Raw genomic sequence first — 26813 nt, 5'->3', positions numbered from 1 at the left:
GTTTGGCAGAGTTCGGCTCAGGCGGTGCAGCGTTGCCTCGGATGGGAAACAGGGGCTACCGGGGATAACAGGCAGCGTGGCACGAGGCACCCAACTGATACCGGGCAAGAGAGAAAAATATATGAGGGGGAGCTAATGAATGGTTGGTCAAGCTGCAAGGAGAAGGGAAAGGAGGTGAACATGGGAGCAACAGACAGATGCAGGTGACTGCTTCCGACGGACAGGGAGGGAGCTTCATGGTGGCAGGAAACAAACAGATACATAACGAGTGCTGAAAAAGATGACAACGGTCATACAAGATGCAGAGCAGGCAATGGACGAAGGCATGGCTGGGGCATTTAAGATGTGTGTGGCCAGGATGCAGCCACTGAATGAATTGTAGAAACAGGGTGTGCAAAGGTGCAGGTAGTGGCAGTAGCACAATTCAGGTGGAAAGATAACTATCAAGTTGTGGAATTCTCAGCATTTACAGCCGAGGCAGGAAGCTTCGTAAAAAGCCTTTCATAAGAAGGTCAAAATATGGCTGTTTTAATTTGCTCTGGAACAAGGTCATGTTGGGTAAGATAGGGTGGTAGTAGTCTATTTATAAGGGGGGATCGTTGGGCTGTAGGTTTCTAGGTTTTCCTCTAGCGCAGGGACATGCACAGGGACACGCCCTTGGGATTAACTATGCGCTTTATAAATCAGATTGTGAATCAAACATATTAACAAATTTCGAAGCATCTGAAGCTTCCTGGTGCCCGTCCTAGGTGCTGCGTGTGTTACTCTGGACTCGGCAGAGAGCATACTTCTCACCTCATGTGAACAATAGGCACTGTAAGCTATGCGATGAACCCCTCAACCCTGGGCCTGCAGCTCTGCAGGGCACTCCCTCGCAGACGTGTACATATAGGGTGTGCTACTATAAACAGCACAAAGGGGGCTCTAACACCCGTGTGCAGGACTGGTGCTACTGTAAGTTCTGCATGGAAACCCATTTCCCACTCTGTGCCCATACGACATGTTACTCCTGAATCTCTGAAGAGCCCGAGTGACGCACTAGTTCGAGCCCTCCACCCAGTTTCTACTCCCCCGGAGACTGAAACAGCTGACACTGTAGGCACTTCTTGCCACCTGTGCTCAGGCGTCATGGGTAGTACACATGCATCTGCAAGGTCTGCAGAACACGGAGGTCTCTCACATTAGGGCTCGGCTACAAAAGATGCAACTCTTACTTCATCACAATAACGAACTCCCCCCTTGATGTGGTTCCATGGCTTATTTCTAAATGCGTTCCAACCCGCGCTCACCAACCCTTACATTACCCTCATTCTGAGCACAACGAACTCTGTGTCCTGTATACAGCGGAACCTTTTCCTGTAAACTCTACCACCACATGTGACATCCAGAGTTTCCATTTAAAAGCCATGTAGTGGTGAACTTCCTGTCACGGCACCAAGAACGAGGCACTTCTTTCGTAAACCACGCGGCAATCAATGCCGCCGGGAACAAACTGCGCCCCTTCTCGCGCTCCAAGGAAAGACTAGATGTTGGCATGCGGTAGACTTGTTAATTATCTCAGTAGATTTGATTGCTGCACAGAGGCGTAAATATTTAGACTCTCGGAGACTACGATCCAGATGGCATGTAAGGCAATACAGTGCGCACAGTTTCGAGGAGTGGAGGAGAAGCGCGGCAAAGGAGGGAGCAGCATTCACAACAAAGCATTTACTCACAGAAAGCGTAGTTGGCTTCAGAGCAATACATGCAACAAGCGCTGAAAGACAAGCGCGGCCCGTGCCTGCGAAAGTGAAAGCGACGCGCAGCGTTTACCTTACGGGAGTAAGCTGCGGTGGGCGCAATAATTGCAAACAGATGGCGCCGCTGCTCGCTCCCGCAAGATAAACGCCATACATGCACAAGGGTTCATTGGAAACAGTGCAGAACATGCACGAGTTTCCACAAAAGCCCGGAGTGATTCCAAGAGGTCACTCCAAAGCGGCGCTTGCACGCTGCGTAGGCAAGACCTAAAAATGAACTGCCTGCATCAGAAAAAAAACAAAGAAAAAATGTTGAACACGCAAAGAAAAGACTCTTAAAACAAAATTCAAGGAGATGCATCAAAAATTGTTGAAAAGTTTAGTGAGCAGCGATCTTTGCAGAATATGGGCGTAATGAAATCCGGCCATTAGAGCAGAGCATTCTGGGATTCCTCCACATCAAAAAACCCACAATTCATAAAGGGACAGAGACCCACTGATGTGTTCAGATGTGCATCTGCAGCCCAGAACTTTTCTAAGGTTGTGAATCTGAGAATGAACAAGTCCTGTGTGTAATTTTTACTAAGCGAGTATGTAATTCCCTGTTTTCCTTATGCCTGTGCCGACTTGGTTCAAGAAGACATGCCTTGATTTGGAGAAACAGCAATACCTGGTGTGTGCTACAGCTGAATGCTCTGCACCAGCCTCGTTGACCACACTGAGACTGGATGGACATACCTCAGTGCTGGTATTTATCCTGCAAGCTTTTTGTGCGTGAGTGCATAACTTGCGTTACTGACTGGACAGAGGACAGTCTCCAGGGAAATCCTGGAAGGATGGAGAAAATTGAATTTACCCCCAAAAAATCTTCAATGTTCCAATTTTCATGCAGACGCCCTAGCGTCTCGCCATAAATATGTATACCATTTAGACTAAAACTACATGGCTTATCCTTCTACATGGCACCGACGATATAGGGGGAAACAGATATAAGCGCCATTTATTGTTTCTGGGACTCACACTTGCCAAACGTGACATTGCTCAACACTGGAAAGATACATCCTTGCCCAGTATAGGGGTCTGGAAGAGGGCGATGGACCGCTGTATGTCGGTTGAGGTTGTGGTCTTTCAGGCACGTGGCTGCCCGCAGAAGCATAAGAAGATTTGGGTGCGCTGGTCCACCTACAGGGGTATTGACTTGTCACAATTGGGGTGCACGCCATCCAGAGATCCCTTAGATAGATTGGTTGTGAGTAATTCACCGGTTTGAGGAAATCGAGGTGTGCAGGGGAAGGAGGGCATATCTGCTTGTAGTTCATGTGCTGTGGTATATGGGGTGTGTGGTGTGTGGGCAGGGGGTGGGGGGATTGGGTCTGATGTTCGGCAGACCTTTCAGAGGGATGAAAACTGGTGCCTTGGATTTGTTCGATTTGATTATTGCGTGTCTGATGCTCACCGGGATTCGCCCATTTGGTACCTTGGAAAATCAATAAAATGTGTTGTTAAAAAAAACGGCATGGCTTGGTCCCTAGACAAAATCCATGTTGGAGATGTGTGTTTCCTCAGCTTTAAGGCTTGCCAAGCTCATTGTGCAGGTAGGCATGCCTCTGATCTATTTGTCGAGCAAACACTCGCCTATCACGTCATCTCAAAATGGCTGCTTCTACTCACCACATCTTCTGCATCAAGAGGCTGACTTGTCCACAGAGGAAAAACTCCAGTCCTATACACCCCTCAGGGGCACTGGCCTGTCAAGTTACCTCCAGATTATCCCTACACACCAGTACACTGATGCTGTGCAAATCTTTGTGGTAACGTGCAGGGAGTGCTACAGAATGGCTAGGCAGGGGGCTAAATTTTCCAATGGTCAGGAAACCCGACCCTTTCCATGAGAAGAGGGAAAGATCCCGGTTCCAGAGATTTGTGCAGTAGTAACCCCAAGCTCACTGAATTATCTACTCAGACATTTCTCAGAGAACCCATCGACTAAGAGAGGGATTGGAGACCTTCGGGGTCCTCCACAAGTTACTCTCTCAATGGAGTTATCTTGGGAACCTCTGTTCAGAGTAGCTACAGTAAGTCAGTGGGCACATGACCTCCACTGACATCCTTCCTGGTCAGGACTTTAAAGTAGACTTCACTTCAAAGGGAGGCCTGCAACAGGGTATTAGCCCAGAACTTGCATATAATCTGCCTGATAACCATGAACCTTTCCCACCGTGGCATAGGGGGTCATGCCTCTTACCTGTCCAAGTTGAGTCTCTGTGCCAGCATGCGCCAGTCTGCGCAGTGGGCCCCGGGGTCATCTAGGCTGGTGATGATCTTCTGACGAATGAGGAAGGGGATCTTGAAGGCGCTTGGACCCACCAGGGCAGCAGATGCCTCCTCACCCTCACCGAGCAGCAGGTCCATGGGGTGACTGTCCTGGAAGAGAGAGGCAAGAGAGTCAGGATGTAGAAGAGACTGAGAGACAACACCCGGCTGGCGGGGGCTGCAACACAGAGTCAACTGATGCTGCGATAGGTGGTAACTGTGGAAGGGGCAGGAGGCTTGACACTGGGGCCAGATCATCTGGAATGTAGAAGAAGAGGAGAGAAATTGGAATATGAGGCCATGTGGGGAAAAAGCACAATAGAAGTTAGAAACTTAGACTAAATCATTAGGGAAAGAACGGATACTGGAGGAAGACCCGAAATTGTGTGTGTGTGGGGGGGGGGGGGGGAATGTAAAATGAACTATAGCTCTAGAGTGGGCAATTGGAAATGAAAAATAAAATGTTGATTCCCATAGCAAATAAAAGCACTGATTTAACCATGCAATTTTATAAAAGGACAAGCGTTAATCAAGAAGTAAAGTTTGCCTCTAGAATGTTAAAACGGGTGGTCTTCGGTTACCATTGAACTTGTATAACGACAGGCACCAATCCGATTAATTTAGCCAATGTACTACGTGTGGTGTGGCAAAGAAAGACCTGTGTCAGGTGCTGCTGCTTGTAAATCGCTGCGTTTTCAACAGACGAAAACACTAAGGATGATGCTTTTAAGGAATAAGATGTATACTCTTAAAGTCACTCTAGAGTTTGTATTTCAACCAACTACAGTGAATATTTGTTGCCGACTTTTCAGATATTTAAATTAATTTTTTTACCTGCTAATATATATCATGGCATTTTTGTCGTACTACAGATTTCTGTGGAAATGTGTATTGTATATAACCTTAAAATTGCAAAAAACATGGAAGGGATAAAGGGAGACTGCAACACGAAGGAGGGAAAGTGTGAGGTGTAGCTCCTGAATAGCAAGTCCAGGATATTGCTGGACACCAATATTGTTGACAAACTAATGGGGGCCAAAATATTGAAAGGTAAATATTTATAGATTTTCTATATGTAACTCCACTACCTTTCGGTATTTTCTCCATCGACAATTCGTCCACAGTATTAGTCTGCCTCGATAACCTTGTGCTCTGGGTTCCACTGGCCTGTAGGGCAATCAGGCCGTGCCAGGTAGAGGGTTGTGACAGATCAGTGTGTGGGACTTTTTTTTGCCGTGGGCCAGTTTTATGGGCAGATGGGCTGGTTTTTACTGCTGATTTCCATGATATTACCACAAACATTGACTGCAGCAAACACAGGTGCATGCGGTATCCCATACCTTGAAATACCCATAGAGCCTGCAGTGGCGTAACAATAGCCCCCGCAGTGTCTGGCTCAGGAGCGTGCCTCCCCTCCATGCACTTTGAGGGGGGGGGGGGGGCTCACGTTTCCTTACGCCACTGAGAGCTTGTCTTTACATGTTCAAAACTGCCCCGATTTGCAAATGTGGGGCACTTTTTAAGCTATCTGGTTTGCTAATAGAGCCCATTTCACTTTGGTGCCCAGGCCTATTTTTTGTCCCAGTCCAACCAAGCCTGTACAAGATTTTCAAAAGTACAATCCAGTGAGAGACTCCGATATAGGGGAAGGGAGGGAGAGAGACTGCAGGATAGAAGAGAGAAGGGAGAGAGACTGGAGAATGGAAAGAGAGAGAGAGAGGGGGAAAGAAACTGCAGCTGCGAGGAGAAGATGGAACCAGACTGCCGCATGGGGGAAGAGAAGGCGGAGATGGCAGCATTGAGGAGAGAGAGAGTGCAGCGTGTAGGAAAAGCATGCGTAAACCCTGCACTGTGTGTACGACCCTCTATAGCTGGGCATGTTCATATCTCACAGGGTGGACCTTATCTGTCCCCACACACCGGGTAAGTGCCCCCTTCCACTGGTAGGGAATGTGAACCCCACCTTGAATACATTCCTCGCTCTGCAGCTTTTTCATGGTCAAGCCCACACTGGGTGTGTACCGATCCTGGCACTGATATGGTGAAGCACATACTGCGTGTGTACCAATCCGGGCTTCGATATGTTGAAGCCTGTTTTGGGTATATGACCTCCTCGGTAGCTTCAGAGTGAAGCCCCCACTGGATGCCCCTTCTCCACCTCCTACGCGTCTTGCCCCGTCCCCTCTGTTGGTATTTCCGGGGTCCCCTTTGGCGCACTGCAGAACGCACGGACAGGCACCTGTCAAATCTTCAAACTGATTTTCTTTCTTCCCTGGGAAATCGTTGGCAAAGTCACCAAACAAAAGCGAGCGACGGAGGGGGCGCGGGGAGGAAGAAAAGAAATAAATTGAAAGGTATGTCGCTATTGATTTTCTTGGAGAGGCGAATCCTGTCATCCTTCACTGCGAGATTCTCCTCCGGGGAGCCGGCCTGAAATCTATTAATATAGATCAATAGTGTCTGAGAGGGAGCAGGGAGCATCACTCACACACAAACATCTGCCCTCCACACATCCATCCTGCTCAACGAGAGCGCGAGACGGAGCCGCACATCCCTAAGCGCGGGACTCTCCCTCCAGCGCGCGCCGCTGGGCCTGCACGCGGCGGCAACCTTACAGGGCCACGTCAGTGACTCAGCCGGAAAGGGCTGCTCTGACTGGCGCGCGCTGCCTCGTCCCTCTCACCACAGAGCTGTCGACTTCAGCACTAGAGGGCAGTGCAGAGTCAACAGCGGGTTGCACCCTGCTTAATTTGTAAAAAATGTTTTGTATATATATATATTGCTGCATGGGTCCAACGTGTTTCTTAGAAGCCGACCGACACTGCTAATAAACGTTCTGGTCGCCAGTATGCCAAGACTGCCTCCTGCTTCTATCATCCACCACCATACACTGTCTGTCTCTTTACCTCAGTCTTGCACATTCTTTTTCATCCATGCTGTCTCCCCCGTTACTTTTCTATCTTTCTTTTCCAACATATTTCTCTCTTTTCTGCTTTTCTCATTTTCGGGTCAAAGTCTGATGCTAAAAACAATTTATTTGTATGAAAAAAAGGGTATCGGAGTCCAACGCCTGCATTAATAAAATAATAATGCACAATCCCTTATCCCGTCAGGGTTGTGCAAGTGGTTTGAGGCGATGCAGTTACAACACTCTCGCATTACTGTAATGCCCTCAGTCCTCGCCTTCCTTCATGTAAAGATGTCAGTTGGGCTGCAAGGTTGTTATGGCTCCTCCTACTGAGGCCAGTCCGGCTTACTCCTCCTTGTTCCAGTGGCAGGACTTCTGTCCGGTTCCTGTGTCCAGTTCCGGTCTTGAATGTAAACGTCGAACAGCTGAGTTTGCACCTGAAAAACATCTCTGTGGACTGGCCAGAGAATCTCTTTCTACGGACAGAGATGCTGATCTAGGAGGCAGCATTTATCCTTCTTTTGAGACACCAATGAGAAGTGAGGGTCAATCAAAGTCAAGCTACTTGGGACTCTACTGTCACCAGTAGGGTTGTAGGTAGGACAGCCGTGTATTGAAAATCCCAGTTAAAGGTGGTAGACAATAAAATTAAGAGAAAGTAAATTTTCCTGGACTTCTGGTAGTCCAATTCTGCTCTTGGATTGGCTCCTAAAAATAATGAAATGGGACATAGCTCATGACAATCAGTCTTTTCGCTGTGAGGTCATGATGGGATGGTTACGCAGATGAGGGAGCATAAAAAAACACAAGCACAAGCTGATGTCTGGCAGGCTGGGCCTACTCAGATGATGCATATAGAAAATCTGGCAGTCTACATTTGTTGCACACCATTTCTGCTTGGGCCCTTCCTCCTCTGCAGACCTTTGCCATGCTCTACACGCGTGTGTGGCTCTCAAAAGATGGACCAGCATCGATGATGGGTGTTTCTTCACCGAAGAGCCCTAGATATTGGTACTGGCCATGGTGATGGATGCGGTAGACACTCAGATTGCTCTGGTTACTGTTCCATGTTTACAGGTGGCCTTTCGTGGACAATGGTTGGTAGTCCATGGGGATGGGTAGTGTTGTCTTGTGTAACATGCAGTAGGAAAGTGGAGTAATCCTGGGAAATTCAATCACAGGCAGCTAGGACTTAAGGAAACAACTCACAGTTTTATCTTATAGCAAAGAGAGTCAAAAGGCAAGTCAGAACTATGTGGGCTCTGTTTAACTCCAGATGGTAGAAGGTTGATATGTTCTCACTTATTGCAGGAAGACGGCGGGCATCTGGTTGTAGTTAAAGAAGGGACACCTGTGCACAGCCTTATAATCAACGATGTAATTCAGAAGTTAGTCGTATCACTAAAACACACCAGGTCCTTTCATGTGCATCAGGTGGAACACAAGAGTATGGGAAGAGAGATACTTCAGCTAGGATTGTACTCTTGAATATCGAGTGCAAAGATTTTGTTGCACACTAACATCACAGACAAAATCACGAGGGAGAATATATCGAAAGGTACGTGCACAGAGGGAAGAATAGATTTACTATTCTTAGCTCCACATCTATGTACCCATGAAGACATATCACCCCCAGGCAAAAACCTAAATTTCAAAGACCATCTAATGGAAATGATTACAACTAAGTCAGAACCTAACTCCAATGATATTTACCTAGGAGACTTCAATCTTCACTGGAATGACATCCAAGATAATCAGGTAAACATTCTGAAAGAATTTCTAGCCGACCACTCACTAGTACAAGCATGCGCTCTACCAACCCACACTAAAGGAGCTTCATCAGACTGGATCATCTCCAAAGAAAATGTGATCCAAGCAATCTCAATCGTTCCTTGTGACTGGTCTGATCACCACTACATCACCTTCCAAATATCAGCCAAAAAAGAGAAAACATTATCGCAACCAATCAAACCCAAACATTGGGTGAGAGACACCAGAAATCTAAACGCGGGGATTCTAAAAATACAAGGCGAGAAAGAACTCCAACCCCCTTCTGAACTAACGGACGTCAACAAGCTCACAGAGCACTACAATCAGATGATATCCAAAATAATTGACAACATTGCCCCGCTAAAACTTAAAAGAATGCAGATCAAAGATAAAAATCCTTGGTTCAACGGATCACTGAATGAGGAAAGACAGGAACTCAGAATAACAGAACGAAAATGGAGACAAACTCCGTCATTCCCCCACCTAAAACAACTAAAAATGACCAGAAAAACCTACAATAAAAGCGTACTTAAATCAAAAAAAGAGTTTTTTTAGAAGTGAACTCGAAAATGCACACAACAGACCGAGGAAACTCTTCGATCTACTAAAAGATCAATCGAACAAACTAGCCAAATCTTCCCTACTAACATCTAAAACAGACTTGAAGATTTCTCAACATTCTTTACTGATAAAGCCAGCTTTTTGGAGAGAGAGCTCAAGAATAACGCTGAAAAATCCTCAAACATAAGGAATGAACAAGGCAGGAACCCTGCCCTAACTACTCTAGTAATGCCCACAAATAAAGCCCATTGGTCAACCTTCAATCTATATGATCAACATGACATTACCAAAATATTACTTTCTCTGAAACCAAATAATCATTACAATGACCCGCTGCCTTCTAAATGCTGGCCCTCCTGCAACGACATGGTCATTCCCTACTGGACTAAGATAATTAATGAATTGCTTGCCCAAGGATCAATTCCAGACTGCCTAAAAACAGGCCAGGTGGTCCCTATCCTAAAGAAACCTATGGAGAACCCATTGGACCCTATCAACTTTCGTCCAGTAACAACCATTCCCCTACTAGCCAAAGTACTAGAAAAATGTGCGCACAATCAGTTAAGTCAACACATTACTGAATTTGTGCTACTTAATGACTGCCAATCAGGGTTCAGATCAAACCACAGTACAGAAACAGCAATTCTACACATAGTAGATGACACTTTGCCAGCTCTCAACCGTAATGAAACCGGTCTCCTGATCCTTCTAGACCTATCATCTGCATTTGACACAGTATACCATCCAAAATTATTAGAGCGCCTGGAAAATAGGATGGGCATATCAGGAACTGTACTGAAAAAGTTCCACTCCTTCCTAGAGAATAGATCGCAAAGATTCCTGGCAGACAACAATCTATCCACACCATCTCCAATTCAAATTGGGGTCCCACAAGGATCAACTCTATCCCCTTCACTATTTAACCTATACATTGAACCATTAACTGAAGTACTGCATATCCGAAACGCGTCAGGCAAGACTCGCTGGTTGGAGTGCTGACCTTGACTTCAGGAAGATTGTGGTTTCCCGAGTGCACTGTCATTTGCTGAGCGCCTGTTTATGATATATATGTATATATATATATTCAAGATACATAGATGTGGAGTTAGGTACAGAAAATCTATACATATGGATCTTTTGCCCCCTGACATTTTTTGTTATGAGTGTCACACGCTATCCCGGACTCAGTATACAGGAGCCACATATTCAGCTAGATATGCTAGAAGGAATGGAGAAAGGGGAGAAAAAAAGATAGACTGAAGGAGCGAGGGAAAAAGAGAGGAGGGGAAGAGACAGACGAAAATAGAAAGACAGCAAAAGAGAGAGAGAGAGTGGATGGAGAGCTAGAATCAGTGACCAAAAAAAGGAAGAGAACATCAAATATACAGAAAGAGAGGAGGAGAGAGACACACATTTAAGAAAGAGAGGTAGAGGAAGAAAGAGAATGAGTGTGAGAGGTAAGGAGGGGGACAGTGAGAAAGATGGACAGAGGGAGAGAGATTGAGACAGGGAAATAAACAAAGAGAGAAAGAGAGAGTGAAAGAGTCAGAGAGTAAGAGAGACAGAAAGAGACAGAGAGAGAGAGACAGAGAGAGAGAGAGAGAGAGAGAGATTGAGATGTTAGGAGAAGTCGGAAAAAGGGCTGGTTGAGTGCTGATCTCCGAGTCAAGAGAAAGCACGCCTGCAGCATCACATGGTAGAAAGACATCCATGATAAAGGTAGAAAGCTCCCTTCTGCATCACAATCCTAAAGGGAAATGCTTTGCTGCAGTAGAAGCTTGGCCGGGAACAGACAGTTCTGCTCATACCAGGCTCACAGGCATTTACTTCAAAACAGTAAAGGAAGCATTGATAAAGCCAGTAGGCACGCTTTCTCCCTGCTGTGTAAGAACAGCTGATCTTGTACAAAAGTGTGCTGCTCTCATTTTGTAAATTGTATATCACCAGGTGAGAATAGGTAATGAAGGCAACTGTAAAACATTTACCCGTTCTTTTACATTACGCAGTATTCCATAGAGCACCACTACATTTTCCAAGAGCTTTAACTACTAGATTTTAATGTTTACCAATGTATAGGTACTCAATGTCACAACTTAAGAAGTATATAAGGCTGAGTCTGCCTTGCTGAGATCTGACCATGTGACACTCAGATCACTGCAGATGTCAGCAGCAAGCATTAATTCACTGATCCATCTTGCTGGGAATAGAGTTTGCAGAGGTATGGGAATGTGCTCCCATCATCCTCCGGCCAGCACTTGGCCCAGAACCCAGGGGAAAGCCACAAGTGCATACATCTGACCCTCTTCTACCCTGAGTCCTGCCTTTTGCACAACATTTAATTTTTCTGAAAATTACACATTTTACGCTGTTGACATTGTAGTATTGCTCTCACTTCGACATTTGTACTGGAGGATGTCACATTTGTACTGGAGGGTATCACATTTGTACTGGAGGGTATCACATTTGTACTGGAGGATGTCACATTTGTACTGGAGGGTATCACATTTGTACTGGAGGGTATCACATTTGTACTGGAGGGTGTCACATTTGTACTGGAGGGTGTCACATTTGTGCTGGAGGGTGTCTCTCGAGCACAAGTCTCATGCAAAGAAGCACTGGCTCATGGTTGCTGCAGAGCAGACATTCTTAATATGAGGTCTATGGGCCCTTGAAGTCCACTAGCGGATTAATTAAGTATAATATACACATAAGAAATCTAAATTGAAAATTGAAAAATGTTAATTGCTCAGCATATCTGAAGGAATTGAAATTTGGAGGATAAAATTAGGTTGGCATCCTTAGATTGATTTGGGAGAAGAGCTTAAATACAGCAAACAGAGTCTATTAAGAACAATTAATGACCTTAACTGAAGAGCTGGTATGCAGTGACAAAAATAAAATAACCCCTGCATTGAGAGCAAAAAAATACAAACAAAGTGATTTGGCAGAGTCTAGCATATTGCTTCGTCTTTTAGATATAAAACCGAATTTTGAAAAGCTCCACCTACCTGATAAAGTTAACATAATTTTTTTATGAAGCAAATAAAATATTTCATAATTTGTGTATGTGTTTGATGTGTTCTTGTTTCAGAGTTTTTGCACATTGTTTTGAGGTGATTGTTTATATGGCATCCTCGGCTTCCTGTAGCAATTCACTGGGGGTCCACAGAAGTCAAAAGCTTAAAAAAACGCAGCAGCAGAGCAATGCTTAGTGTCCTGCAAAAAGTTATGTTATATTGATTTGTGCAGCGCATCCAAGAGGGTATCCAGGCGCTCAGGCAGGTGTTTAGGAGTGTGGTCCACAAGGTGTTTATACGAAGAGCCAGGTCCTCGGCTTCGTGCGGAACTCAAGAAGTGAGGAGGAGGCTCTGATGTGTTGAGGGAGGCCGTTCCATGTCTTGAGTGTGATGTAGGAGAATGAGCGACCTCCAGTTTTTACTTTTGTGGATGCAAATGAGTGTGTGCAAGTGAAAGTGAGGCAGAGCATAGGTGCCTGGTGGGTTGGTGAAAGTATATGCCGTTGTTCAGGTATTCTGGTCCTGTGTTGTGTAGGGCTTTGTATGTGTGTGAGAAGTTTGAATTGTCTGCTCTTGTGAACGGGGAGCCATTGAAGCTTCCTGAGCTGTGTGTGATGCGGGTGTGGCGTGGGAGGTCGAGGATGAGTCTTGTGACGGTGTTCTGGATGGTCCGGACTCTGTGTAGGAGTTGCCTTTCTCTAAACACGGGGGTATCTGATGACACTGGTGATGTGCGACTCTTACTTAAAATTGTGGTGCACAACTGCGAACCTTTCATGCAGCGCACCACTGCATTGTTTCACACAGTGCTGCCAGGCATAAATATTAAAAAATCTGGGCCTATATCTCCCACTGGGGGCTCCTGGATGCTAGTGGAGAACAAGCTGCCCTTATTTCAAATAGCTTGCTTTCGATATAGTCACTACCCTCAAAAAGCAATAAAAACACTGAATGCAGTTTGGTGTATGAAGCTTGTTTCATTATTTTGCCACTAACTTCAGTCCTGCAGATTTCTTGGGTTTTACGGCAATTTTACATTTTACTGCTCTGCAGAATTTCATTTATTTTTCCTAGAACTTCAGCCGCCTCAAGTCATAACTTCCTGGAGGTACCAGACTCATTTTCAGCTGGTGAAGAGAAAAGCACCTATGCTCGAACAGCTTTAGCTAAAACGGTAGAAGTGTTAATTTTTCAAAGTTCTATTATGACTGCGTCATGGATTACTAGCGAAAGAAAACATGGTGTGTTACCTTATATTGCCTACTTGTTAAATGCACGCTGCGAAATGATTGATTTCTAAGCCTTCAGGGCACCGGAAAAATGTGCTCTTGGTAGGACTTTTTACAAGATTTATTTTTTATTTTTAGAGTTTTATATAGCGCAAACCTGACCCAAATCGGGTATCAAAACGCTTTACATAGCACTAGTTGCATTACAGATGGACACATTCATTTTTGTTAGGTACGGGGAGATTAACAGGCACATGCATCAACCATTTTTGCGAGCGCAAACGGTGCGACTCGCAAAAATCGTCCGTTTGTGCCCGCAAAAAGGGCATTTGCGATGGATCGACGTTCAAGGCACTCGCAATTTGAGAATTCGCAATTAATTGTGATTTCTCAAATTGCGATTGCATTTAAGGAATCGCAATTTGCAATTCCTTAAATGCAATGCAAGAACCACTTTAGAATAGCGATTTCGCTACTAGGGGGCGCAAATTACCATCAAGTTGAACTTAATGGTAATTTGCAAAATCGTTGAAAAATGCACTAAAGTGCATTTTTCAAAATTGTAGGTTACACACGCATGTGTGTGTGCAACATGTGTGCAGAGAGCAATATCAGGGGTGCAACAGGGTGACCTTTTGACACCCTTGCACCCTTGAAATTACATGCGCAATTTGCAAGTACCTATTGGTACTCAGCCACGGCCCGTATAGGGCGTGCCACTGGGTGGTGACGTGGGGCGGAGGAGGGGCAGGGTGGGGGGTGGTAAAATGCGGCATACGAACAATTTCAGGTAAGTAACGAAAAAATTAAATACGATTTTTTTTTTTTGTTTTCGTTACTTACCTGAAATCGTCTGTATGCCGCATTTTACAACCCCCCACCCTGCCCCTCCCCCGCCCCACGTCACGGCCTATACGGGCCGTGGTTGTTGGTACTCGCAAATTGCACATGCAATCTTCCATTCATTCCTATGGGCCTGTAGGCCCATAGGAATGAATGGGAAGGTATTCCTTAATTGCGAGTCGCAATTTACAAGTCGCAATTAAGGAATGTTTAGGAATCGCTAATTTTATAGTGATTCCTACATGCATAGGCTTTTGCAATTCCTTAATTGCGATTCCTTAATAATCGCAATTAAGGAATCGCAAAAGGCTACATTGATGCATGTACCTGCAAGTGATTTGCCCAGAAGCACAGGATGTTCAGCGTCATTGCCGAGACTCTGAGTCTTTGTTTTGCAGAACATGCCTAACCTGAGCTTAACTTTTCAAAAAGCAAAAGGATACGTGCAGGAAACAAACGTTTTTAGGGGCCTGTCTAGATGCTAAGGCTGCTGAACACCAAGGCGGCCTGGCCTTGATTTCACATCATGCCTCTTTCTTCCACTTAACAGTGGCAGCTCCTCCGCTACGGCGGAGGAGCATCGCCCCACTGCTTTTAGGCAGTGTCACTAAAGGAAAAATAAAAAAATAATTGCTCTAAGTTATTATCATTTTATTTTTTCCTTGTTGCAGCACAGGGCGGGCTGCTCTGCTGACAAAGAAAGGGAGGGAAGGCGTGGTTTGCACTCCTTAAAGGGCACATGAATATTTGGTCAGCCCTTTGGGGCCGGACAAACATTCATGCGCACTTTGCATGTTTTCCATGCAGACTGCATTACATCCTGCATGGAGAACATGCCCAGCCTCCCATTCTCTGGCAGAGTGCCGATCCACAGCGCTCAGACCAGGGCGTAGCGGGCACCGGGCATTTCCCCGGTGGGCCGCCAGGGTGGGGGCTGGTTTTCGCCCCCTGGGGTGCCATTTTTGTTACCGGGGGTCGGCAATATCGGCCCCCTGTAACAAAATCGGCTGATATCGACCCTAGCAAACAGCTCGGCCGCATCCCTCTCGGGGGTGGGGGGGGGGGGCCGAGCAGTTTGCAAGGGCCGGTTTCTGTTCCCAGTCACTGGCTATCGAGAGACTAGGAGGTGGGTGTATCCTGCTCCCTGCCCTGGAAGCAGTGAAGAGGACTGAGAGGCAACAGCGGGCCGCAGTGGCAGACAGGTAAGTGTATATTTTAATTTTTTTATTTCATTCCCCCCTCACCCTCACAACCCGCCCCCACTGCCTTCAAATACCAGCCACCACTGACTACCCCGCAGTTCCTGTTCTCTCTCTATCTTACGTTTGCAGGTTTTTTAAATCTCTAATCTCTTCCTTCATCAGTGGTTTCCCATCTTTCTATTTCTCCTTCTTTCGGTCTTTCCCTCTCTTGCTGTGGGTCAAAATCTAATGAAGAAAAATAAGTCATGGTCCCCAAAAATGAGTGCTGATGCCCACCATCTGCAACCATCTACACAATTTTAACCAGTGTCAGTGTTTTAAAATGTACCAACAACCATTTTTAATTACCTTTGAGTGAGCATAACCTTTTGGCTGCAAAGCAATAACACGCATGTTGAGCTAAGGGCACATAGACTCTTGGGAAGATTACTTTTCGTTTTTCTTTTAGCCAGTGATAAACAATGTGTATTTAATTTTACATGGAATTTCCTCAGTATCACTTCATTGTCCTTTTAATGTGGTACATTTGCTTCTGTTTGGAAAGTTGGTACTGCTAGAGTTCCACAGGTGGCATCTCAGCCACTGGCAGTTATTCTGGGCCACAATCCAATCCATTCTTTTTTGCCCACCTCAGCACTTCAGAGAAAAAACAGCCATATGCAAATGAGCCTTGGTAGTGCTCCAAAAGCAATAGTCCAGTTCAAGGTACCATGCCAAGTTCCAGACTGGACTGTTCCTATTGGAGCAGAACCAAGATTAATTTGCATTTGCTGTCTAGAGTGGCATGGTGATCAAAAGACAATGATCTGGAATGCAGCCCCAAGCGATCACCAGCGGCTGAGATACATTCAGACACTTCATCTATCAGGGTTGCTGTTATTTGCAATGCGCCATAAGTGTGAAAGTTGTGCCCAGACCTGGGTCTCCTGCACACTGTGCCACAGGTTTCAGATTATACCTCGCAGATTATACCTAAGTAGTTTTCAGGTGGTCTAGGGTTGCTTATGTACCAGTCTGGAGAGGACTTGGCCTGGTAGTTTGGACTGAACACTTCTTATTGTTGCAGGACCAAGACTGATTTGTCTATGGCAGGACTCTGTTTCGAGGCTACAGTGGGCAAAAAATGATGGTCTGGAATTGCTGGTGGTTGAGGTGAACTCAAGTATTCCTTTCGTCTCCCTTTTTGTTGCAGTAGATGACCTAAGTATGACAGATATGGCCGGACATGGGTCCTGTGCTCACTGTGCCACCTGACTCAACCTATACTTGACTAATGAGAGCTAAGTAGACTGACACCAGTCTACGGTTGCTTGTGTTCCTGTCTGGAGGTGATTGGGCCTGGCAGTTTGAGGCGGACTTCTCCTATTGGAGCAGGACCAATTCCAATTTGCATATGGCAGGTCTCCCTCTAAAGTTAATCGTGTGCGAAAACGATGGCCAGGCATGCCAGAATGATCACAGTGGCAAACATTCCTTTAATCGCCTCGCTGTTTGTTGTAGTGGATTCCCTGACTGCGACAGGTGTGCCCAGATATAGGTCTCATGCTCAGTGTGCCACAGAACTAAAGCTATGTTACCAATGCAACCTAAGCAGGGCGAAACTGGTGTGACTAATAAGACATAAATTGGTCGAAGCCGATCTGGGGTTGCTTGTGTTCCTCTCTGGAGGGGACTTTGCCTGGCAGTTTGTGGTGGACGGCGCCAATTTGAGCAGGACCAAGACTCATTGCACTCTGTCTAGAGTGGTATAGTGGGTTAAAAACAAAAGTCTTGAATGTGGCCTGAGTGATCGCTAGTGGCTGAGATTAATTCAAGCGCTCCTTCCATCACCTTTGCTTCTACATCTGACACCAGGCCTTCTAGCAGGCAGGGATTATTTATTTGGGTGTGTTATATAGCGTTAATATGCACCCTCAGAGCACTATATATAAACTTTGGGCCTGATTCACAAAGGTGAACTTTCACTTTAGTGTGAGGTTATGATTTGTTTGCTATCCACAAACAAATTTTACGAATATTATCTTTATGACTGCGGAGTCTCTGCACAAGTGGAGGAGACTTTGCACAAAAAAAGCTAGGCCTGTTGTATATTTTTATGGGCGGAGTCTCCACCACGAGTGTGAAGACAGAGCAGTCGTAAAGTTGTAAAGATATTACTTGTAAAATGTGTTTGGGAATAACAAAAAAATCATAAACTTACACTACAGTGTAAGTTTACCTTTGTGAATCAAGCCCATAGTGAAAAATTGGTGGTGACTACAATTGGGTTAAACTGGGCTACATTTTAGCACAGTGCAGCTAGTTATGCTACTGTGATGCTCAGCAGATAATCTGACATAAATTGTGAGAACGCTCCAGATAGACGTCTGTATTGGTGGGGGAAGGATGAAGTTTTAGGTGGTACGTGGGCATCGTTTGTTTCAACCGCATGCAGCGGGATTCTGGCCTTCGACACTGCCTGTTGCTTTTGTGACTCAATACTAACTGAGTGAGGAAAGCCTGTGCTTGAAGAACTTCTCTCAGGGTCACTAAAAACCAAACGTTCAAGAGTTTGGTTCCCTTGCAACTTGGCCAGGAAGCATAAAGCCCTCACTACAATCTGAGGATCCTTGATAACAAAGGCTCACATGGGATAGACTGAACCACACAGCAGTATTAGCTACACACCAAGTATAGACACCCCTCTAACACTAGACAGGCTTACCTTGTAGAGCAGGCCAGGTGTTATCCAAAGGGAAACACGGTCTTCTTACGACTTTCCTAGTATCTGTGGTTGTCATTTCAGCTGCTATAATGAATAGTCTTCTCCTTGATACAGCACAAACATCAGTCTGACACATCCTGTTCGAATATTTACATTTATATACTGAATCTGGTGGCTCACTGGACTACTGCATACACTATGGGCTTGATTACGAGTTTGATGGGGGGCACGGTGGTGGCAGTCTTCCGACTGCCCTATTACAATTAGGGCAGTCGCACCATCATTGGCCCGCTGCAGCCGCAAGGGAACCGCCATTCCGGCAGTGTAGAAGCAGCAATATGCTTGGTGTGATCGCCGTGGTCCAGTCAAGCATATTACAGTTTCCTCTCCACTACGGTTTTCATGGCAGTTCCTCCTCTATGAAAACTTTGGCGGAGAGGAGACAAAGGGGGCTCTACAGGGCCCCCTGTTGGGTTCACTGATATATAAATATCAAAGTTAAAAATATAGAAGTAAAAAATATCGATGTAAAAATATAGAATGCAAAAATATCGACTCCCTATACTTAAACAGGTAAGCACAAAAATATCGGAAAAACAATATCAATGTAAAAAATATAGTTGTATAAAATATCGATTATATATATATATATATATATATATATATATATATATATATATATATATATATATATATATATATATATATATGTATATATAATAAAACAATACATATTAAATATGTTAAATAATAAAATTAATATAAAAAATAAAGTAGATTTAATATAAATTAAAAAAATATATTACATAAACTTAATTTAATAAAGATAAAAGCACATACATAATAATTCATATATATTTCCTTTAAAACAATTAATAGACTATTCAATTTAATTTATTTTATAATTTAGAAATTATATAAAAAATTACACATATAGTGTGTGTACCAATAACAAAGACTAATTAAAAACACATGATATAATAAATTAAAAAATTTAACTATTTAAAAATCTTCAAACTTAAATTTCCCACTCCAGTGAGTGCAACAGTAGGGAAAGTGTTGGATAGCGCAGGCATAGAAAATACTATTCCCACTCCAGTGAGTGCAACAGTAGGGAAAGTATTGGATAGCGGAGGGGTAAAAATTACTATTTTCACTACAGTGAGTGCAACAGTAGGGAAAGTGTTGGATAGCGTATGAGTAAAAATTACTATTCCAACTCTAGTGAGTGCAACAGTTGGTTAAGTGTTGGATATCATAAGGGTAAAAATTACTATTCCAACTCCAGTGAGTGCAACAGTAGGGAAAGTGTTGGATAGCGGAGGGGTAAAAATGACTATTGCCACTCCAGTGAGTGCAACAGTAGGGAAAGAGTTGGATAGCGGAGGAGTAAACATTACAATTCCCACTCCAGGGAGTGCAACAGTAGGGAAGGTGTTGGATTTCAGAAGGGCAACAATTAATATTCTCACTCCAGTCAGTTCAAAATTAAAAACAAACAACATTTTTACAACAATACAAATATTTAAAAAACAAAATATATTAAAAAATATATAAATATGTTAAAATTTCAAATACAAATATATTTAATATAGAAAGAGTATTAAAACATATATAATATTAAATACATAGAACAAAGACCTACAAATAATATATTACATTAAAAAATTATTTCCAAAAATATAAATATTTTTAATAAACAATCATTTAGAAACAAAAACATTAATTATTCCCCAAATGTACTTTTTTTTATTTCCTACCCTATAACACCACACGATTCACAACACACATCTACATAAAAAAAAATTACTTCCTCAAATAACATAACTAATTACCAATTAAAGATATATAGCTGTGTCTGAACTTGGGTGGCAAAGTGAGCTAAAGAATGATGATCGATTCAACCCTGATCTGTGACTGGGCGTGAGTGTTTGAAAGGTTTCAGCACTCCGTCCATCATCTCCTTGTGTTTGCTTTGTTTGCCCTAAGTTGGCAGGGTATGCCCAGACGTGGGTCCCTTGCTCACTTTGCCACTGGATTCAAGCTAGCCTGGCTGATGAGGGCTGTTAGCCCGAAACCAGTCCCAGGATGCTTGTTTCTGGTTCAGGGAAGACATGGCTTGGCAGTTCGGGCTGGACTGTTCCCATGAGGCACAGGGTCAAGACTGATTTGCATATAGCTGTGTCTGAACTGAGGTGGCAAAGTGAGCTAAATAATGATGATGGATTCAAACCAGATCTGTGACTGGGGGTGAGTGTTTAAAAGGTTTCAGCACTCCGTCTGTCATCTCCTTGTGTTTGCTTTGTTCGCCCTAAGTTGGCAGGGTATGCCCAGATGACCCACGTCAACTCGTGGAGGTTTTTGCACTGCGCGGAGATTGCAGAGTTTTTTTTCTCGCCCGTGCTCGCCAATGGTAAGTTGGTGAGCGCGAGCAAGGAAAATCCAACGCTACACCACTTCCCAGCGAGCTTTCTCAACGTGGGCAGTCACAGATGGTCACTACCGCTCGTGTTGAGAAACCTTCCGTTTGCGATGAGGAAGCTGCCCTCGAGTCGAACTTCTACTCGATTGGCAGAAAGGAGCAGCGCCCTTTCGCACTGTGCGACATGCCGTTCGCGTTGATTTTACAGCACGGGACAAACACCCTGCTCTAAAGATCTGTGCGAATGACACAAGGTAACCCACTCCGCAGCTCGCAGAATTCCGCATAGCTTGGCAGAGTTTTATTTTCAATTACCAGGAACACCGCAAACTCCGCCCAGGCTTAGTTTTCTTGCTGGACTTGGAGCCCTTGAAATCTCTGGTTTGATTGAGACAGAATGAAGAGTGCTGTGTCAACTCAGTCATGGATCATTCAAAATTAAAATGGCTGCCAGTTACATGAAAATAGACCACAATCTGTGCTATCACATTAAAAAGCCATCTGCATGAATGGAAACTTTAAAATTGAAGAAAAAAATATTTATTGGGAGAGCTGGGGGTAGAAAAGCAGATCATAGTTTGAGTAGTCTAAGTTTTTGTTCTCAGAGCAGATTAAGGGTGATAACGGCAGGGAGAGGTGTGGTGCAGCGTCTAGAGTGGCTGACTCCGGAGTGCGGGGTTCACAGTTCTATCCCGGCAGCAGCTCAGCTCAGCACCATGTGACTCACTCTGGGCAATAGCTCATTTAATCTCCCCACGGCCCCCAGTGCCTTGAGACCCTTAGGGGTGATTAGTTTACGCTTTACAAATACCAGAATTAGCGGCCTGTCATCCCTTCAGAAGTATTTACCTCTGTGCCATGGTCCACTCCTGGTGCTAGTATAAAGGTTCAATGTGTTAAACACTAATGTACCTCTTGCGGGTTCACCAAAACCCCTGGGAAACATAAACACAGTTTTTGCATTGTGTGTTACTATACCTAGATAAGGAGCAGGCCACAGAAAAGGTGACTGGGCAGTACTACCCCTAGTACGGGGAATGCGATGATGCTGGTAAAAGACATGTTAAGGTTGAAGGTGTTGGAGTCTTTGTAGAACACTTTTCGTGGACTTTGGAAATAATAAAGAAATATTTCTCCACCCACAGAAAAAGTGGGGTAATACAGAGTTGTCTGGAACAGAAGTCAAATGAGGAATTGGCAGGATGCCGACCTGTACTGAAAGAGTGGTTCGTTCCAAAAGTACTACGGTGGCTGGTAGGTACACTGGATACACACGAAGGCGAATGCGATAATCGAGTCCAGTAAATAAGCTGTTCTTTTAGCTGAAGGGATGGGAGAATTCAGAAGGGGTGGGATAGGGATATTATAGATTGTGAGGTAAATATTGCAGAAGGAAGCAAGTTAGAAATAAAAAAAGGAAAAAAGCGAGTATTAATGTGATTGAACTGTGGGGGAAATCAGTGGGAAGGACTTTATCGAACTTTTCCTCCAATGACCAACCGTGAGGTAAAAGGGTAGGTCTAAAAATATTTCCAGCAACAACTTGAACTTATAGCTTCATTGGATTTCATTGAAAGAGCAGAAGAAGAAATGTCATAATCACGTCACCAGCTGAGCATAATTATTTTTAAATGGATCCGGGTGACTCATGGACTTTTAATGTAACTTGACTGCTCGCTCATTTCCCTTTTTTCACCCTGCTCCGCTTTTCACATCTGTGTCCAGAGTCTGTTGGTACTTTTATTTCATCAAACGCGCAATTGGGGCCATTTCTAAAGGAGATGACAGGATTTCATTTGCCGACACCGTTCGTCATTTTAATGCACATTATGTGACTTGAATGGCTGCTGGCCATTTCCAGGCGCCAATCCCTCATCTTGCAATATGGCGCATTACTGATTATGCTGATTGCGCGCGCCTGCCGCGCGTGCGCTTTGATTTATGCGGTTTTTAATTGGATGCGCGCGGTTCAAAAGCATTTGCCTTTTTTCTATGAACGCTGTTATGTTTGTGGTGGGAATCCGGCGCATATAGTTGTCTGGATAGTAAAAGGTTATGATCATTCCTGGCAAGGCTACAAAATGTTTTTATTTGAGCATGTTTAGGGGTGGAAGAGGGTTGCAATCCAATCTGCCAAGCTGAGGCGCAATATAAATCTTCATCTCAGTAATGAAGAGAACAAAGGAAGGCGGAGACTGAGAGGAAGCGCTTAGAATTGCAACTATTAATCACATTAGGAACTATGAGGAGGAAGACAAGAGGAAAAATCGGGATGAGCTGTAGTCATTCAGGCATGAGCTCACACAATTAAGTGACTGACACAGGATTTACTAAACCTGGTGTGCAGCTTAAATGACCTGCCTAAAGCTGGTGTGGAGGGTAAGTTATCTGCCTTTTAATCTTTCTTTTTACTCAGTGTTGTTGGGAGATGTTACTTGGAGGAGGGTCTTTGTGGAGGCCACACTGCAGAGAAGTGTCACAGGCAAGGTGCTGGCCAGTGATTTCTGTAACTGGGACACCTTTAGTAGGCAGCGGCCCAATTTCATTATCTGTTCTCCAACAACCCCCTGACTTCCTCACCTCTTGGATGTGACTGAATGTGTAGTAACTAATATATACAATAGATTTTTTTTAAATCAATACTTGCGGTATCTTGTTATATTGTCTGGACTCGTCAACAGGGTTGTGGTCATCAAAAGTGCAGGCGGTGCATGGCACTGGCACCCGGGGACCACAATTATGCCTGCCTTTCATTAACTAAGCAGGGGCTTGTGGGCTCACGCCCCTTCCTTGTGTTATTGCCCCAGGGGCACCATTACTACATGACCACCCTCATTATCTGCAATTGGTTGCATATCAGAATATCATTGACAAATGGCTTAAATATGGAGTCCTAAATATTGTTTACAAACCAACACTGCACTGGGTGTAGAATTTCCATTATGAACTCCAATGGGATGATATTTTTTTAAGTGATATTAGAATGCATAATTTATGCCAGATGATCTTAATACCACCATATTCTGATAACATAACCTAGAAGATGTACTTACAGGTCAACAAACATGATCAAAAATACACTGTTTGCCCGCTGGGGTGAGGACTGTGTTGTATTCTGTAAGTATTTCAACTCCTTGTATATCAGTAGTATTAAGCACCTACCGCTTTAACCATGTGAGTCTATGACATCATTTTTGTTCTATGCTGATGTGGTGGTGTTCTCTCAAAGGTCAGTTACTTGCTGGCTGGAGAAGGAGCGCCACCTACAGTTGTGACCTCATGGAATAAACAACTTCAAATCTTCTAAGAATACCAGAGTCTTTACAATAGACCGCTTCACAGCAGATGACCATGCGGTGCAAAATGGGAGCTGAGAAAATCAAGGGTAGATTTCTTTGGACAAAGGCGATGCATCAATACATGCACAAGCATGCAGACACGCATAAGCTTCTTACTCGTTGAGAAGAAACTCTTTTTAGGTCTCGCCTGGCGTTAGCAGCGCGCATGCGCTGATTTCGCCATACGAAAGCTTCTTGGAATCAATACGAATTCCAAAGCATTCAGAGGCGGACTTGAAGCCTCGCCCATCTTTTTAATTCGCTGGTGTCATCCTCCATGCTAAACGCTGGGTCACGATTGAAAAGGAGGCTTATTAGTCCCTCCTTGTTACCGCCCTGTCCACTTTTGGCCCCACCCACCGGGATTGGATCTCTCACTTGCGGCGTTACACGGTCTCCTTCATTAGCTGGGATGCACTCTTTCTTTGTCATTATGAGCGCGGGCCGCCTGGGTCGCGCTTGTAAATTGCAGTCTGCGCCCTCCCTGTAAAGAGCCGTTCACGTCCCGCAGCATGGAACCCCTCTCAGTGTAAATAATGTCTCCTCTCAACGAAGCTGTTCGCTGCAGTCATGCATCGCCCCGGGGCTCTTTAAATATGTCTGCCCGTGAATATAAACATCGCGCAGGCCCGGACGATCCATCATCTTCCGCGACAAGTTGAACATTCCGCACAGGCCCTCAGGAGCCACGCCATGCGATTAGCATGGAGGCGACGCCGCCCTTGATAGAATCGCCGCTCCCCCCTCCGCCCCCTCTCCTATACAGTACGGGCTAATGCATGGGAGCAACAAGAGGTAAGCCCGCTGCAACTCAAAACTTAAACACTTTTGAAAGAAGTGATCTGGGATGGGGTTAAACAGCAGAAGCAGCGTTTCACCAAAAAATGGCCGAATTTGGTGTAATTCTTCCCTCGTAGTTATCCATGCCTGTCCCGCAGAAGAGTAAAGCGGGGGTTGCATTCTTCGCTTGTTTCGCTGTACGGTTTATTCCGTGGAATGCGCAGATGTGTTTCTGTCCTCCCTAACTTCCCTCTAGTAACAGACGCACGCTTTAACATGGGGACTGAAGCATAAACGAAAAGTCCCCCCAGACCCCATCCTAAAACAGCTACTGCTAAAGGAACACCCCACCCCCCCAAAAAAAACCAACTTCAGTTAAAGGATACCTGCCCCCACACGAACTGCATAGTGTAAAGTGCGAGGTGCGTGTTGGGGTGGGGAAGGTTGGGGTGGTGCTGTGCTTATAATCGCTGCTCACATATATATTGCCATTATTATCGCTTAATTCCCCTGCTATGTTGTGTGGTATTTGTGTAGCGCTGTGATGCTTGCGAGCGGTGCAAGCACTTTGCAACCACCTTTCAATATGGTGGCTATTTTCATCTGTTAAAGTGGTTCTATGATTGGCGCGTATTGTCTCTAGCTTCGCGGGCCCTTTATTTATCAGGCAAGCCCCCACATGCCCTGTAAGGTGGATGTAGCGGCCCATCACTCTAATTCAGAGAGCTGCCTGCACGTTGTTGCAAGTTCCTGAGGTGCGTGTGCTACGGCATTTTGTTTTTAAACCTAGTGACTCCATTACGTCTTCTACACGAGTACGTGTACGTTTTTTTCTCATTTTTATTATTTGTTTGGTGTTCTGCTGGTGTGACCAGTACAAGGGAGTGATCCTGTAATTTTATTGCCAGGCTAGTGTGCTACAAAATGGTAAAAACTGGTAAAGTAGAACATTCTTTTTTCTCTTGCGTGTCTGTATGTGTGTCTAGGTGCGAGTGTGTATGTATGTGTATTTGTAAGTGTGTGTATAAGTGCGTGTGTCTGCCTCTCTGCATGTCTGTAATTCTGTCTGCCTGTGTATCTGCGTGTCTCACTGAGATTGTGAATGAGTGTGTGTGGTTTGTGAGCATGTGCGGCTGCCTCTCTGCATGTGTGTCTGCCTGTGTGTGTTTGCGTGTGGAGGAGGCTGTGTAACTGCCAAATGGTCCTTTCAGAGCACAGCAGCGGGACCTTCCTTTTCAAATCTGGAGCACACAGCAGCCGGGGCTGCCAACGCCGACCTCCTTGTGCAATAACTTGTAATAATTTCATTGAAAAGCCTGGGCAGCTGTTTGATTTACGTTCAGTCCGTGGTGCCTTGTTTACCTCCCCCCCCCCAGCTCAAGCAAAACACTTAAAAGGTCCCAAAGGCGAGACCTATTGGCTATGCCAATGATTGTTTATCAAGCAACAAGCAGACAGTCTCGGGCGTCAATATACAACACCAACAGATGTGCAGCTTCTTCACCGATCCAAAAATCTTAAAAGTTGTGTTCTCTGCAGATCAGGAGATATTAAGACAGGCATCTGTTTGGACTCATGTAGAGCTATTTTTAGTATTATCGCGCGGATGCTTTATTTTCCCATTAATTATATTTGGGGATAAACAGACGGATATTAGTAGCATGAGGATCTTAGATTGTTAGCTTTTGACTTCATTATTAGTCCATTTCCAGTGGACATCTTTCCACGGCTTTCCCGAAGTAGAAACAAGCATTGGTAAATTCAATAGGTCTGGCGTAGGGCCACCAGCCTTCTGGCGTTGTCAATGCTTGTTTTTATTTTTTATGGTTTTTGTAAAAGGTTATTACATGGGAAGATTCCCATCCCTTGTAAAAAAAAATATTTTGGGGTCTCAAAAAAATCTTACATTGCCACAGAAGGCCCTGGCACTTAAGGGAACTACGTTAGCAAATGACTGAAGTGGGCTCCCCCATTTGCCATGCTATAG

General features: G+C 44.6%; 1 protein-coding gene across 2 annotated transcripts in view; it reads right to left on the bottom strand.

Annotated features, from left to right (window-relative positions):
- Nucleotides 1-26813, bottom strand: part of UNC5A (unc-5 netrin receptor A) — an 841139-nt gene that overhangs the window by 26291 nt on the left and 788035 nt on the right. For both annotated transcript variants that reach the window (XM_085618304.1, XM_085618305.1), the window contains one exon: nucleotides 3985-4163. In XM_085618304.1, coding sequence (XP_085474430.1) covers nucleotides 3985-4163 — 179 coding nt within the window. The remainder of the gene's footprint in view (nucleotides 1-3984; nucleotides 4164-26813) is intronic.

The sequence above is a fragment of the Triturus cristatus genome, chromosome 7, assembly GCF_964204655.1.
Source record: "Triturus cristatus chromosome 7, aTriCri1.1, whole genome shotgun sequence".
Lineage (NCBI taxonomy): Eukaryota > Metazoa > Chordata > Amphibia > Caudata > Salamandridae > Triturus > Triturus cristatus.
The sequence above is the reverse complement of the archived record's forward strand: the minus strand, read 5'-3'. Positions and strand labels throughout refer to the sequence as shown.